The sequence below is a fragment of the Dermacentor variabilis genome, chromosome 9 (assembly GCF_050947875.1).
Source record: "Dermacentor variabilis isolate Ectoservices chromosome 9, ASM5094787v1, whole genome shotgun sequence".
In the NCBI taxonomy this organism is placed as follows: Eukaryota; Metazoa; Arthropoda; class Arachnida; order Ixodida; family Ixodidae; genus Dermacentor; species Dermacentor variabilis.
Genome location: NC_134576.1, coordinates 127405965 through 127421106, shown reverse-complemented (window position 1 = coordinate 127421106; position 15142 = coordinate 127405965). Strand labels below are relative to the sequence as shown.

At 49.7% G+C, this 15142-nt stretch overlaps 1 protein-coding gene across 1 annotated transcript in view; it reads right to left on the bottom strand.

Annotated features, from left to right (window-relative positions):
- The window catches only part of LOC142557442 (uncharacterized), a 29182-nt gene extending 14923 nt beyond the window's left edge, over positions 1 to 14259 (bottom strand). The window contains exons 1-6 of the mRNA XM_075669293.1: positions 13259 to 14259; positions 10230 to 10314; positions 6056 to 6329; positions 3487 to 3632; positions 732 to 887; positions 182 to 244 (exon numbers count right to left, since the gene is read on the bottom strand). Coding sequence (XP_075525408.1) covers positions 182 to 244; positions 732 to 887; positions 3487 to 3632; positions 6056 to 6329; positions 10230 to 10314; positions 13259 to 13655 — 1121 coding nt within the window. The 5' untranslated portion in view covers positions 13656 to 14259. The remainder of the gene's footprint in view (positions 1 to 181; positions 245 to 731; positions 888 to 3486; positions 3633 to 6055; positions 6330 to 10229; positions 10315 to 13258) is intronic.
- Positions 14260 to 15142: the final 883 nt, after the last annotated feature.

Genomic DNA, 15142 nt, shown 5'->3' with positions numbered 1-15142 from the left:
TACCCTGTCCGGAATAACCTCGCCGCCTTTGCCCCGCATGCCATCCGGAGCTGGCTCACTCCCTGTCCTGCCCTCAGCGCACTCTTCCCGAGAAAGAACCGTATCTAATGGCAGGGCTCTTTCGAAGCCTGAAGGCACCCGATTAGTTGTTCAACAAAATTGTGAATTATCTCCTTCTTACCGTTTCGTGTCGGAGAAGCCTGCCGCATGGTAGTCACCCGACTTTCGCAACTTTGCCAGTTCCCTGAAACAAGGACGAATCGGGAGATCTTCGTAAGTTCTTGAGGATGGACTCAACGATAGATGATATGAGGGTTCCCATTGAAATGGAGTGATGGCAGCTGGCAGATACATCGAGATTAAATCACTGCCTGCGTGGGGCTTCTTTCTTTGTAAAACTTCAGTCTAATATGGCCCCCCGACTTCTAGAATATGTGCGCATTCATATTCTCTTCAGCGTTCGAATCAGAAGTTCATAGTAGCAAACCAATGCTCAATAAAAAAAAAAGAACGAAAGTTATGCCGTAAACCAACTTACGAATGTAGTGCGCCTTCATTGTGACGATGACGATGACTTGAGAGTACCGTTTGAAAAGGGGTTTTAATACCGTGTCAATAAACACGTTTTCTGAATGTTTCCGATGCATAACTAAACCTCTAGAGAGTTCTTCCTTCCTGTGTGCCCACTGACGGTCATGCTGCGCATGCTAGAAACGATGGCATGCACTCACAAGCTGATGACCGCCTCCGCATACAGGGTGTCCCAGTACTTGACGATGAACTCGAGGTTGACCACCTTGAGCACGCTCGTGCCCTCCCGCGAGTGCACGCGAAACAGGTCGCAGTGGGTCCCTTCGGCGATCTTGACGAAACCTTGGGGCTCCTTCCTGCAAGCGACGTCCAACGTCACACCAGAGCCGATCGTATAAATACAAAGGAAGTCAAAGCGATCACTCGGAGATGGAGACATGAAATCGTGATCGACTGTGAGAGTTAAGCTGTGTGGCCCAACATCTCAGCCTGGAGGCAACTTCTTTTCAACGAGGAGACTTCCCTTTGTCCTGACGAAGGCAGGTGCTCAATTACTGCTCCAGGTGTATTGAGCTAAAAGACTTATTTGCCGCAAAAGAAAAAAAACGCAAGTGCGTCGTCAAGGTGTCTTCCATTTCGAGCGTCCTCTTTGCGACAAATACATGTCTTTCAACAAATGCCACCTAGGCCAAGAAGCAGCTCTCTTGAAGGAATATTGAACTTTCCGGAAGAAGCTAGCGGTTACTGGAGCCATTTCGGAAATGCTCTATGTGGTCCATGCGCGGCGAACCACTGCAGTTTACATTGTGATTTCGCTTACTTCGTAACTCCGCTTACATAAAAAAAAAAAAATGGAATTTCTCGGTTTCTGTCGGGTTCGAGTTAAAGGAATTTTACTCTACTGCCTTCATGTTAATAACGGTTACAGTAGTCAGGAAGCCACGCATTACACATTGTCGTAGCAGTCACTGACCAATGTTTGCACGCAAACACTGGGGCCACGTGCCCTAGTGAAAGCCGCTCGCTATAGCGTGAACCATAAAAGCATGATGAAAAGCTCAACTCCGATTGGAAAAGTGGCAAAGCAATCCCTGATGCAACGTAAAAAAAATATCTGCAGAAGTCACGTGCCGTTTACGCCCGTTATTTATTGTTGGGCAATGAGCAACGGTTGCTAAGGTTTCTTTCTGACATGACATTGGCCGGCGTGGCACAAAATGCGGAGTTTCTGAGTGAGAAACGGCAGGTATACAGGAGGAGTGGTGCCCCATATGCAGACCTGCCAACTTTAATACACAATAAAATATTACCGTCGAAGCGAAAGAAATACAAACATATGGTGAAATATACTGAATATTATTTCAACGCAAAACATGCCTTGTTTATATAAAAAAATGGCTGACTTTTCCTGTACAGACGCTGTGAAAGCGCACGTTGATCTAAATTCGCAGCAATAATCTGCGTTACAGAAAAAAAGAGAGAAATGTCCGGTAACGTCGGCCAAAATTTCACGTGAATTTTGCTTGCGGCACTGTTGCCAATAGGTCACAATAACTGAGTGCGTTTGACAAGTCGGCCCCTGAATATTGTTCGACAAGCATATTTGCATTCTGTTGAGATCAGTTATTTTTTTTTTGCATTTAACAGAACGCGAATTAAAAATCGTAAAATTATTGGAACCGACACGGCAATCGTAAGCCACCTCTCAATGATAGGCCATTTTACTATGAAACCGTAAAAGTTGGCAGGCATGCAAACGTTAGAGGCACTGCTCCGAACAGGCTTCGTCGGAAGTGACGTCACCAGCTGCGGTGGCCCAGTGTTCATAACGTTGCGCTGCCAAGTACGAGACTGCGGGTTCAAATCTCGGCCTCGGCAGCCGCATTCCTATGGCGGCATAATGCTGAAACGCTGGCGGGATATGCTTTGGGTACACAATGAAGAACCTTTGGTGCCCAAAATTTACCTAGAGCGCTTCATTACCGCTTCCATTATTTCGCAATACGGTAATGAGATAAAAGTTTTCGCTGTGCTAGTTAGATCACTACGCTGTTCTTTAGCCTGTCACGGCTTTCTTTCTCTAGCTTCCTAATCTTTAGTCGTTTAGTTTGTCGGTGCCCTTGTTCTTTAATTTGTGTAATAACTCAGCAAGGAGTCGTGCTCCTAGCATCAGCTACGGGCGTTGTGGGCCGTAAAGAGCATTTTGTGTTTTTTTCGAGCGTTCTGAAGAAAGGAAATTTTCTTTTGTGGCTGTGTTCCCCCGTTCAGTGGGCCGTTTATTTAGGATATCGTGTAAAGGAATTCGTACACAGCAAAGAGTGTATTAAGAAATAAAGCCGACCTGAAACACGAAGAACGTGCTCAGTGGCAGTAACAACATGTGACGCAGCAGTGACGTGCAAAACGGTTATTGGCAGAATATGCACCCTTAACGTTTGAACCCTTTGAGGCTTATCTTGTCCCGCAACAATAACCGCCATCTTGCCTGCATTTCCTTCCTTTGACGCTGGGCGCCCGGCACTTTTAGGTCATCAGCGTCGCAGCATTCTCGACAGCAAAGTAGCGAGCACAAAGCTTTCAAGAAAGGAAGCGCAAGGGAGGTAGATGACGATCATTGTTGTGGGACAAGATAACCCTCGAAGGGTGCAGACATTTTTGAGAGTTTATGCTCACGCACGGAAGCATCGGTGAGTACGAATAAGCTGGGAATATCACAAACGAATGTGACAGCGAAATCTGCGAGTGTTTATGTGTCGTCTGCCGCAGCTATCATAATTTTTACTTCCACAAAAAAGTAGTTAAAAATCAGAATTTCATGTTCCCGTATCAACGACTCGAGCTGACACCTTAAAGATTGGAGGAGTTAGCCGTGGGACAAAGCAAACACCCTTTTATACTCCCATAAAGGTGTTAAAGTGCGGCGCGAGGCCTTGGGTGCGGGCAGAGGGCGCTCACATCGTCTCCATGAGGTCGGCGAACTTGAGCGGCGAGCTCTGGCCCGTGACGGTCATCAGGTCGCCGAACATGAGGCGACTCTCCTCCGTCCGTTGCTCCGGCGACGGGTGGAGCGTCATCTCGCTCTCGGCGCCGGAGTCGTCGCTCTGCGCACCCGAGTGCACCGCATTATCTACAAACAACCCGACTCGGACACCCTTCCTCGTTTCCAGCAAGTCTCAGCCTACTCGTAAACGTAGTACAGTCGGCGATAAAGTTCTCGCAGTTTACGGAATACTGGAATATAGGAGAGACAGACGTACATGATGATCATGATTGTGATGATTACGATGGTGATGCTTTCTATTTTGATCGCACTTCAAGCGCAACGCTGACAAATAATCTCACAACCCTGCTTGAGCCCACCAGGTTTTACTATATATATTGCAGTCTAGCATGTCGCATACATTTTTTAAAAATTTTCTCTCTTCATTGAAACCTTTATAGCGTTGCGCTGCTGCGCTCTAGGTCGCGGGTTCGAATGCCGGCCGCGGCATCCACATTTCGATGAAGATGAAATGCAAATAACGCTTGTGTACTTAGATATAGGTGCATGTCAAAGAACCCCAGGTGGTACAGTTTATTCCAGAGTAGCCTACTGCGGCGTGAATCATAGTCAGATCGTGGTTCGGATGCGTAGAACCCAGTAATTTAATTTAATTTTGTAAATCGAGACATGGATCGCTACACTGTAAAGTTGCCTATTTCTGTAACGACCCCGGCTCCACTCCTTCGGACCTTCTACTCCCCCCCCTCCCCCCCCCCGATACTCTAAACATCATGGAGCGAGGTGCAAAGACGATCGTGCACCGTGCATTTGGTGCACTTTAATGAACCCCAGGCTGTGAAAATTAATCCGCAGTCCCCCATCCAGCGTGACTCATAATCGGGTCGGGGTTGTGGCAAGCTGAACCCAGGGATTTAAAAAAAAATTGTTTCTAAAGGTCTCGTGCCTCTCTCGACGGCTGACAAGTTAGTGCTCCAAATAGCTTTTAATTACAGCGCTTTTAGAAGGTGGACGTTCCCTACAACCCTTGCTGGTTTAATATATTGTTACGGGGTTAAAAACAGTCAGACGTGTATTTACAGAATATTTACAATAACTGTATCAGCTGACAAGATGGTAGACAGCTCGCGAAGCGCAGAACATCGTCTTCTTCCGACGATGATTAAAACATCTTCTTCGTCAGCGTGTCACATGACCCCCGGCGGCTGACGCACCGGCTCGGTGTTGGTTAGGAGGCGGGCGAGGTGGGGGGGGGGGGGGGGGGTTGTCGTTGGGCTTCAATAAAACTGGTAGGCTGTTCGTGCGACTAAGGGCTTTTGGAGAGGCACGACTCTACGTCGGCGCCATCGAGAGGTTGCTGAGAATGCAGAGTTTACGAAATTTCAGTGCGGTACAAAAGTCCCATTGCACGCTTCATTCAAGAGGTGGCGCAGTCGTCGTGCCCCCTAGAGATAAGGCGGAGCGTCCAGAGACCGAGAATTCGATAATAATTCTGCTCGGTCAATTCATGCGCACAGCTGTGAACAGGACTGTTCTAAATATGACTTCCCCAATGGACTCTAGGGCTAGGGTATTTGCGAACACGTTTGGAAACGCGTGTGTTTTGTTCACAATAAAATCAAATTGCGTGTCGTTTGCGGCTACACCACTCAAAATATACGAATAACAACTTCGCTCTGACGGAACCGTGTCGCCATATGTGATTGATGTGGTGGCTCGCACCATTCGCTGCAACGGCGACAGGTGGCGCCACGGCTCCGTTGCAGAGAAATCGACATGCTCTGAGTGGCGTCCACGCATATATTCTGCGCCCACTTTGCCTTTATGTGAACGAAACATGTAATACTTGTAAACCGTAACAATGTAATACTTTAAAAACTTGTAAAACATGTATTACTTGAAACATGTAAAACGGGTTATGTTATTGACCAACAGCCACAGTAAAATGGTTCCTCTGCGAGAAATTTCAGCGGAAATCAGCTGGATGCTTTTACCAGGAGGAGGCGATTAAATATTGGGCTCGCCCTTACGCAACATTCAATGTTTGTCAGAGGCTTCCAGAGTTGTTTGGCAAAGATTTATCTTTCCAAAGCTGCCAAGACCAATGAAGCGCCAACGGTACATTTCTCTGCCCTTTCTTTCCTGCAGTTATGTTTTCGTCATGCGGTTCATTCACAAACGCGGCGGGTTCTGTCTACACTCTAAAACAAAATTACACCCTTTGGGTCGTATCTTGCCACACAACAATAAACGACATCAGTCTTGTCCGCATTTCCTTTCTTTAACGCTGCGAGCACGGTGCTTCCCAGTAAGAAACAGCATGCGCGTTATCAGCATGACATAGCATTCCCGACCGGAAAGTAGTGGGCGCGGCGTTTTCAAGAAAGGAAACGCAAGCAAGGCAGATGACGATTGTCGTTGTGTGGCAGATATACAACCCAAAGGGTGTACCTTTGCCTAAGAGTGTACAGTACGACGGGATTGACGTAACACGTGGTATATGGATATACATAGGCGACGCACGTGTTCTAGCAGCATGTCAGTCTCGTCGGCGGACCACGTGACCTCGCTCTCCTCGGACTGGTAGACGCGGTAGATGGGCGCGTCCAACATCGACTCGTACTTGCTGAAGAACGAGTCTCCCGTGGCGTCCACGCGGCGGGACTGCAGGTGGCGCCACCAGGCCTGTATGCGCGCGGCGGCCGCGTGACGTCGCCGCGTCGCCTCGGACAGCGAGCGTCGGAGCAGCATTCCCTTGGCCATCGCCTGCAGGCCCACCACCTTCTGCACGAGCCACCTGCGCGACGTTTGCGCGGAGGAAGGACATTGTTAAAGGCGAAAGCCTTTACTCGCGACGTCCGACCGTCCGTCCGTTCGTGCCCTGCAACGGTGCCGGCTGTGGCCTCTACCCCTCACACTCTCTCAGCAATCACGTGATGGCACAGCGGCGCGCGCGGCAACGCTCCTTCGTCAGACGTCTCGTTGCGGCAGTCGAGTTAGTCGGATGGCTCCCAAGCGGACAGTCGATGATTCCACGGCAAGCGGTTCGGAGAAGCTTTCGCCGAAGACACTTTGGAATTTACAAAGTGTCCTTCGATTTTTGGACAGAACTCTCGCGTGACGTGTCGGCCGGCAGCTTCTCACCGGGGCACGTGCTCCAACGTGGTGGCTACGACGACGTCGACGCAGAATATTCGCACCTGCGGGTAACTCGCTTCAACGTCATAAACACGCGGGCCCAACGATGTTGGAGTATGTGCCAGAATAACGGCGGGAACCTCATGCGGGATGCTTTCATGGCTTTCACATGACGTCACGGACAATGTTTCTCACCTCGCTGGGGTTCCAAGCATTGCGACTACGATGACGTCAGTGCAAGCATGTATAGACTGGGTTGCGCGTAAAAAACAGGATCAAGAGGGACAATTACAGTAAAGTCTAGTGTTAAAGTGAACCCACATTTAGTTTTTTACCGACTAACCACACATGAAATACAATGTGAACGTATGCAGACTAATTTTCAACGCATGGACACCAAGCGGGTGCACCCTGTCAGCCATTTGTTTCTCTCGGTGAAGTAGAACCGTTTAAGCTACATGGGCTTAATTGCCGGCTAGGTGTTCCATTTAAGAGCAGACTGTACTGTACAACAAAGATCGTCCTTGTTTGACGTGTCCCTCCTTCGTTCGCGTTTTTATGTGCAGCCCTGTCTATAGTTTCGGAATGAACCAAGCAAGCCTAAATGAAGGTTTTACTGCGCAAAACAAGCGCCGTTTCATTCGTTTGTCGCGGAGATCAGAATGGCTTGTGGAGGCAGCCTGCTTAGAAGTAGCATTGATTCATTGATTGACGATTTAATAGATTGATAGGATTTAACGTACCAGAAGAACATAGGGGTATGAGAGATGCCGTAGTGGAAAACTTCGAAGTAATTTTCTTAACGTGAGCGCTAAAACGCGGCACGCAAGCGATTCTGCATTCTGCACACAGTTAGAATGCGACGAATTGCCGCTGTCGAGAATGGAAACTGGGACAGCGTGATCGGAGACAAAGTGTCATTTGCACTGCGCCACTGTGGCGGGCCAGGCAGCACAGTTCACATGACTTCAACTTCTGCTTGTGACGGAAAGGGGGGCAGCCAATAAGTCTCTTGTATTCATGGTGAGTAACGTATTTTCGCTTGTTGCGGGTCGGGACAAGGAAAAGAATGCGAATATGACACTGTATGTAGGTACCGCCCCCCCCCCCTCTTTTTTTTTTCAGCAAAGGACAATCTTGTAAATGAGTGCACTAGGTAGTGTAATGCCAAACAATGCTGTCGTAAACCACTACCAAGTTTGCCAAGTAGTGTCCACTTGTTAAAAATGGCTGTTATATTATGAGAGCCCCGAACAGAAGGTCTAAAATTTTTTTCTTACTCTTCTAGAGGAAGTACTTGAATTATTTTCATGAGACAAGGGATTATCTACAACCAACCAACTTTCGGGATCTACTGCCCAAAGTAATAGTAATGACATTTATATGGCCATTGTGTGGCCTAGAAGTGTATTTTCTGTGGATTCTCTCTCTCTCTCTCTCTCACACACACACACAAACACACACACACGCACGCACGCACACGCACACACAAACACACATGCTACCTGAAAGACTTTGCACTAGAAATGGCACCGTCAAACTTCGTCATGGCGTTCGTGACATGAAGGCAGCCTGTAAGCTCTTTCGCAACACGTTAGCACATTACCAGAAGCTGAAGCTAGTCATTTGCACACAGCATAGTGCGATCCTGTGAAAGAACGTGGCCTTGCCCCACAGGCTCCCTGATCTCAAGAGTGCCGGCCGATCAGACTCGAGCGCGGTATCGAGCACCAAAGCGCAGCCAGCTGTTTCAGCAGCAGATCCAGAGTATTATTAAAAAAAAAAAACAGTATAGACCAGGATATGCAGATTTTTCGACGGGCAGTCATCTTTTGCTGGGGACTGCGAGAACTGGCGGAAAGAAAAAGAAATACGTGATAACGCTCAGCCTGTTCTTATTCCGTGCTTACGGCCAGAGTAAGCTGGCCGTATCATTGTCGTCAGTTGCACCGTCTTCAAACAGGAAGCCGGCAGCGCTGGCTGCGCTGACAGCTAACGGCATGGGTCGAGATTAAAGGTGCTTGCTCTAGGCGGGTCTCGCGGGTGTGCGAGAGGCAACCGGTTCTGGTCTATAGGACGCGTTCGAATATATATAGGTGGAAGAGTAGTCCCTGCAGCGGCCACGGTGCATCGACATCTTGAAGTCATGACGACGTAGCATCCAGAGCAGCAGGGTGAGTTGACCACGTGTCCCAATGCTCACGCCGCTACGTACTATATTCACCGACACAGCCGTGACCGTCCTTGTATATAGGCGGCTCTACTGACTTTCCAATTGCATGCCGCCACAGGTTGGCGGATCCGGCATAGCAAAGTTGCGCTGGTCATACGAGCCACGTGATAGCCACGGACGGTGCGATTAACTTCATCTGCCGCCATTCCTTAATAAGCATCAATGTCTCTCACAGTGCATGACCCTTATTGAAATCCGCTCTCACCTAATCGCGAGCCGTCAGCATTCTCTAGCTTGAACACCTTGGCGCTGTGTCTCGAATACACGGACTACATTGGCCAAGTATAGATCGGAAAAAAAAAACGCCTTCATGAGTAGCGCTATGGGCCTCTGGAAGTGAAACAGTGACGTTCGTTCCCGTACTGCCTGACGCGGTTGTTTGCAACAAATGCGTGTTTGTGAGCGGCCAGGACTTCAATATGAAAAAGGCTCACAATTCTGGCCTGTCTGTCGTAGTCACCGACGTCAACAGGTTGTAGCTAATCGCTGATGTCAACCTATGTGACGCGCCATTGCGGCTTCGAAGCAGCGATTTGGCCCGTTACGCAAACTTAAGTTAACCTTAGGTCGTATTTCTTTGCAACCGCTCCAACTGTTGCACGTGCTTGTCAGTCTGTTGATAACATCACATGCGTTATCCGGCAGGACAGAAATATCAGTAGCACGTCCCGCACAACATAGCGCAGCGTAGCATAACACGGTACAGCGTAATACAACGCAGGGCAGCAAATCACGGCAAGAACCGAACCACGTACAAAATAGGGTATGGCATGGTAAGCATAGTGTAGTTCCTGGAGAGACAACGCAGCTATACAAGGGCAGATGTGGAGACAACACAAGCACTGTGTGTTGTCTCCCTCTTTGTTCTCCTTTTACAGCGATGGCTTGCGCTTCAGAGGCCTTACACCACCTGGCCCAACGTCGCGCAGTCGTACTCCTAACACCGTAGCTCACACTTCACGGCATATAACGTTTCGTGTCACAGAATTGGTCCATACTTTGGAACGGGCACACATCGGCGAAAGCATTCCCGGCCGAACCGCTTTCGTGGATTACGATAGCTTTCGCGAAATTTCACCCTAACTTGGCCCCGGATTTCTGGCACTGGGCCAAGACAGCATGCTCGACACTACACCACTGGCCGACTGGCGTGGTTGTTTCCGCTGCCGAGTCACACGAAATCTCCCGAAAAGTGATCGTAGACCCCGAAAGTGATTCTACCGGGAATACCGCTGCACGTCATCTTTTTTTTGCTTGGGAACGACCGGCGCCCGACTGAAAAGGAAGGCAATTTTGAACCCAAAATAATGCGAAACAGGGGCTCACTTGTGCGTCCCGGTGTCCAGAGACGCCACGTGCGAATCGAAGGCGAATTTCTGCAGGGAGGCCCCAGCCGGAGTGGGTGGCAGGCCTGTTGGGAACAACGTAACTCATTCAGGGCAAATTAATCGACAACCCCCACATCTTCCCCGCAGGATATCCTTTGCTCCACACCCCCCCCCCCCCTCTCCCTCCCAACTTGCTCCGCCAGATCACAGAAAACGGTCTCAACAGAGAAACCCGGTTCGTCTTTGAAGAAAATCGCAACCAGATTTTGGACCACGTACAAGGCTTAGTTTCAGATGGCGCAGATGTTAAGGAGCCTCCGAGAAAAAAACAAAATAATTACGTTTGAAATATGAGTGCCCGCGTGACTAAAAGCTAGCAAAAAAAAAAAAGAACGAGCGTTTTCGATACTGAATCTAAAGAGAGAGAGGCTATCGCCACTACCGAACACCGGAAGTGACGCACAACCCAGAACGCGCAGCTCCCTCGCATTACCTCGTGGTGGTGGTGGTGGTAGTAGTAGTAGTAGTAGTAGTAGTAGTAGTAGTAGTAGTAGTTAGTAGTAGTAGTTAGTAGTAGTAGTAGTAGTAGTAGTAGTAGTTAGTAGTAGTAGTTGTTAGTAGTAGCAGCAGCAGCAGCAGCACCAGCAAGAACTTTATCTTTTCAAAGAAGAAAGGCAGCGGGATAGAGGGGGGAGGGCAGGTCTATACTCGAGGTAGACCTTCGCCACCCTCTCAACCCATCACCCCAGGATGGCCTCCTGAACGTCGGGCTTGGAGCTGCGAAAGGCACCCCCTACCCCCCCCCCCCCCTCCGCTCCGCACGAGCTAATAAATTATTAAAGGGAGCGGGTCAATTGTGCTGTGGGCATGCCCACCTAATGTGGTTGAGATTGGCCTTGGCCGCTGAGCAGAAGCGGCAGGCCGAGGAAGGGTAGAGAGAAGGGGTAAATGACGCGTTTAAAGACACAGGCACTCGAGTTTGCGTGGAGAATTGCGCGCCAGCTGACGAAAGGTCGGTCATATATCAGGCAGCGTCCTCAGCAAGCTGAAGGAATATCAAAGGCGATGAGCCGGTGCGTACGACTTATTCACTGACCCCAAATTTCGCGCGTCATCTGCTTACGTGCTGATAAAAAAAAAAAAAAAAAAACAGACGAAAATTACAAAAGTACCAGACCTGCAGCTGTGCCAGATAGATTACATACCATGCAATCTCACTGATACGATCTTCGCGGGAACCGCGAAACTAAAACGTATCATCCAAAAATCGTGTTATTCAAAGAAAGCTAACAAAATATGAATATAGGTATACTCGGTGACCAACTCAATAGCGAAGGTTCGTGTGGCGCGGAGCGATACTGCTCCACATAACACATTGTGCGGAGCAGCATCACTAGACACCCCACACATTGCAGTAAACGCACTTTATTCAGAAACGTTCAAATAGCTCGCTAGTTTCCGCTGAACTTTAGTTTTTTTTATATCCGTAAAAGAAGATGTTCTACTGGAAGTAAAAAAAAAGAGGCTGCGATTTCCTCACTCAACTCAGCAGCGGGGCGTCGCCAGTCAGTGTAACCGCACTGTCGCCGCAGCGTTTTCCATGCGGCGGCGTGCCGCTTGAGTTTTTCCTCCAGCGTGACTGGGGCTTAAGATGTTGTTCATGGGTTGTTGGAATTTTGTTGGAGGTAGTACACTAGAATATAAAGCTATGCATTCTAGAAGTACCAGCACATGTCCACTTCTGCAGTCGTATAATTCATTTCAAGTGAAAACGCGACCGCAATAACGTATGAAAATACGTTACTTCAAAGGACGTTGGCAGGCAAAAGAAACAAAAATACGTATTATCCGAGATCACGTATTATGAAAAATCGCATTAACGAGATTTACTGTAATACATACTACTCATTCATAATCAATTTAGCCTCTGTGATATTCAGTTGCGGTTTGCTATTAAATAATCTTTCACCATGGTGCATCTGCGCATCTTAAGTTACGCTTATACACCAGAATTTGCAAATCGCCGCCCAGCCGGAAGAGTTCTACCGCAAGAATTTATGAGAAGCGTTTAATAACAGCCGAGATAGAAGGAATAAAATGTCGTATACCAATGGGGCAAGGACGCCAGCTACCCTTTCCGCCATAGACTCCTCTTCGTTGCCTGGACTAGTACCCGCCAATAAACATCCCCTATTGCTTTCTCACATATCGCATCCGAGGACCCACCTATTCCTCTTCTGTCACAATTTAGCTGTTCTCGCAGAAAAAAGAAAGAAAGAAAAAAAAGAAAACACGAGCTTGGAATCTAAATGATGTAAAGCTTGTTTGACTTAGCGAGTCGGCAACACTGACAAGTGCACAGCATCGCAGCCTGTAACTGGTAGCTGCCCGCGTGCCGGGAACGAATGCCATTTATGACATTTTTTCGAGGGAAGAATGTTGATGAGAGGGGTGTGTGGGGCACAGAAAAGTGCAACACAGATCTAAGTACATCTAAGGCTCCTATTCTCCTTGTGTGTTCATGGCACACGCATTCTGGGGGCATCGACCCGGAGTGGGCACATAATCAGTGTCGAGGCCGTCTGCTTGCGCACGTACATAGTGGCACAAGTTGTCTACTGGGTAGCGCAGGAATCGGCGCGTACCCAGTAGCACGCACTGTCTATATACGTCCACAAATATATCCAGTGAGGAAGCAACGACGACATCCAAACACCTAGGAACAGGCAAAGCAAAATTATCCTTCGAAACGCAGTTAAAAAAAAACAAAGCAAAAGAAGAAAGGCAGAAATCTCATGAGGTCACGTACACAATTCTGTAGTCCCATTCGCAGCTTCCACAGATCTGCTGGACGTAGGCGGATCTCGTGATATAACGCGCAGCGTCTCCCCATGCTGGCGATACTACAATGATCACCCTTTGATAACCCTCACCCTATGCCTCTTCGTAGGCCTGTGAGGTTTTTCTAAATTATAAAAGCAAGCATGGCGACGTCTACGACGTCAGCGCGTACGCCCTTACACTAACCTCGGTGCGGCGGCTGTTGCTGGAGTCCTTCTCCCTGGCTCAGCACCTCCGGGTCCCGCTTGTCCTCGTCCTTGTCAAAGCCCGGGCCGGCGGCGCGGTCCGGCACCCGGGGCGGCGGCTGCGCCGGCTCGAAGGGAGCCACGTCGCCCGTCGCCATCCTAGGTGCCGCCATCCAGGCCTTGACCTCCTCGGGAACAGAACAGAGCGCCGAGGTTACGGTGTACGTCGTCGTCGTGGGCTTCAGCGGCGACGAATGGCTGCGCGCGACGGTCGCCCACGCACCTTGCTGCCCGTCGTCGCGGTACTCGGCGCCTTCCTGCTTGCTCTGCAGCTTGCGGCAGAAGTAGTTGACGACGGCCACGATCACCAGCGTCGACAGCAAGGTCGCTACGAACATATCGCGGCTCGAGAACTTGCCTATGCAATGGCGGGACACTGTTTGTGCGCGAACACGGCGGCTCGGTACAATCTCGCTAGGACGACGCTCGGTCTTGCCTGTGGATCACCTCAAAGCGAACCGAAACAACAGTTTGAGCGCTCAAAACCGCTGGGCCTACGATAGGAGTGCGGGAATGCTCAGCCACGGTTCCCCTGCTGTTGCGACACCTTGCACCGGGACACAGTTCATGCAACGAGCACACACTACTCTGTCGAATCGAGTGTTCGCAGGAGTCAAGTCACCTCCGGTGCGGGCAGGCGGAGGACGCTCGACTTGAGCACGCTTTGCCCCCTTCTCTCCTAGACAAGGGGACACTCGTCGGGTTTGAGAGGTGAACGACGTACCTTTTTCCGTTCGCACGTGAAACTCGGCAACCGCGGTGCTTCGTAGTGCACGTGCGCGGTGGAGCTGATCGCGGCGCTTCCGTTGGTACCTGCGTCGGGTTGATCTTAAGGGGGGGCGGCTTGATTTGGGCGCCCCAGTGGCAGCGAACTGGGATGGAAATTTAGGCCCAGCTCGGCGGCCACTGGCGGGCCTACGTAGCCCAACCGCGCGCGTTGTCGGCGCGGCCACCCAGACTGCTCATCTTCTTTGTCCTCTTCTTTCGTGCCAAATGCACACGCATACAGAAACGCCACAAGAAGATAGAGTACAGAATGAGCGAACACTTTTATTGAGCCAGGGCTTGTTACGTACGTTGCTCGGTTCTTCGTGTGGCAAAGTTTCTAGCAATAATTGCGGAAGCTTCCGGACGTGGCTTTGTCGGTACACGGTTTGAGACCGTGCGGGCTAGGTGGCGTTCCATGTTACTGCGAATTACACGGCACACCGAGACGAGGACAGGAAAGGCGAGAACAAGCGCTGACGCCGAACTCTGGTCCCAATGATGGTGACTCTGGTCCCAACTCTGGTCTCACTGATGGTGACGTGTCTTTACGCGACTTCGTTAGGAAAACTCTATCGTAGTGGGTACGCCAGTGGGGGGTCTCGGAATCGGCCCTGGAAAGTTGGACGGGCCTTGAAACTCTGCTCGAGGATCCAGCCGCCCACCTTCCTGTTCTAGAGCGTTGCTCCCCACAAAACTTCACTACAACTCAATAATGAAGAAGATGATGATGATATGAGAAACACAGTGCAGTGGCCGATGCTATATATGCAAATAAATAACCATTTCAAAAAGAAAAGCAAAAGAAAACAAAGTTGATGGCCACGCCGCCGCTCGGCAGAAGTGCTCACATCCGTCTATGCAAGCCCGCCAAGTCGTCAAAACCCAGTCAAAGGCGCGGCTCGCACACGCTACGATGAGATTTCTTTTTGCACTTTCTCGTTCTTTGAGCACGCAGAAATATCCAACTTACGAATATCTCCGCTTCACTTTCGAACTTCCAACGTGAGGGGCTGCTGCTAAGTAACTGCCGCATCGCGCCGGTAGCGTGCACGATCGG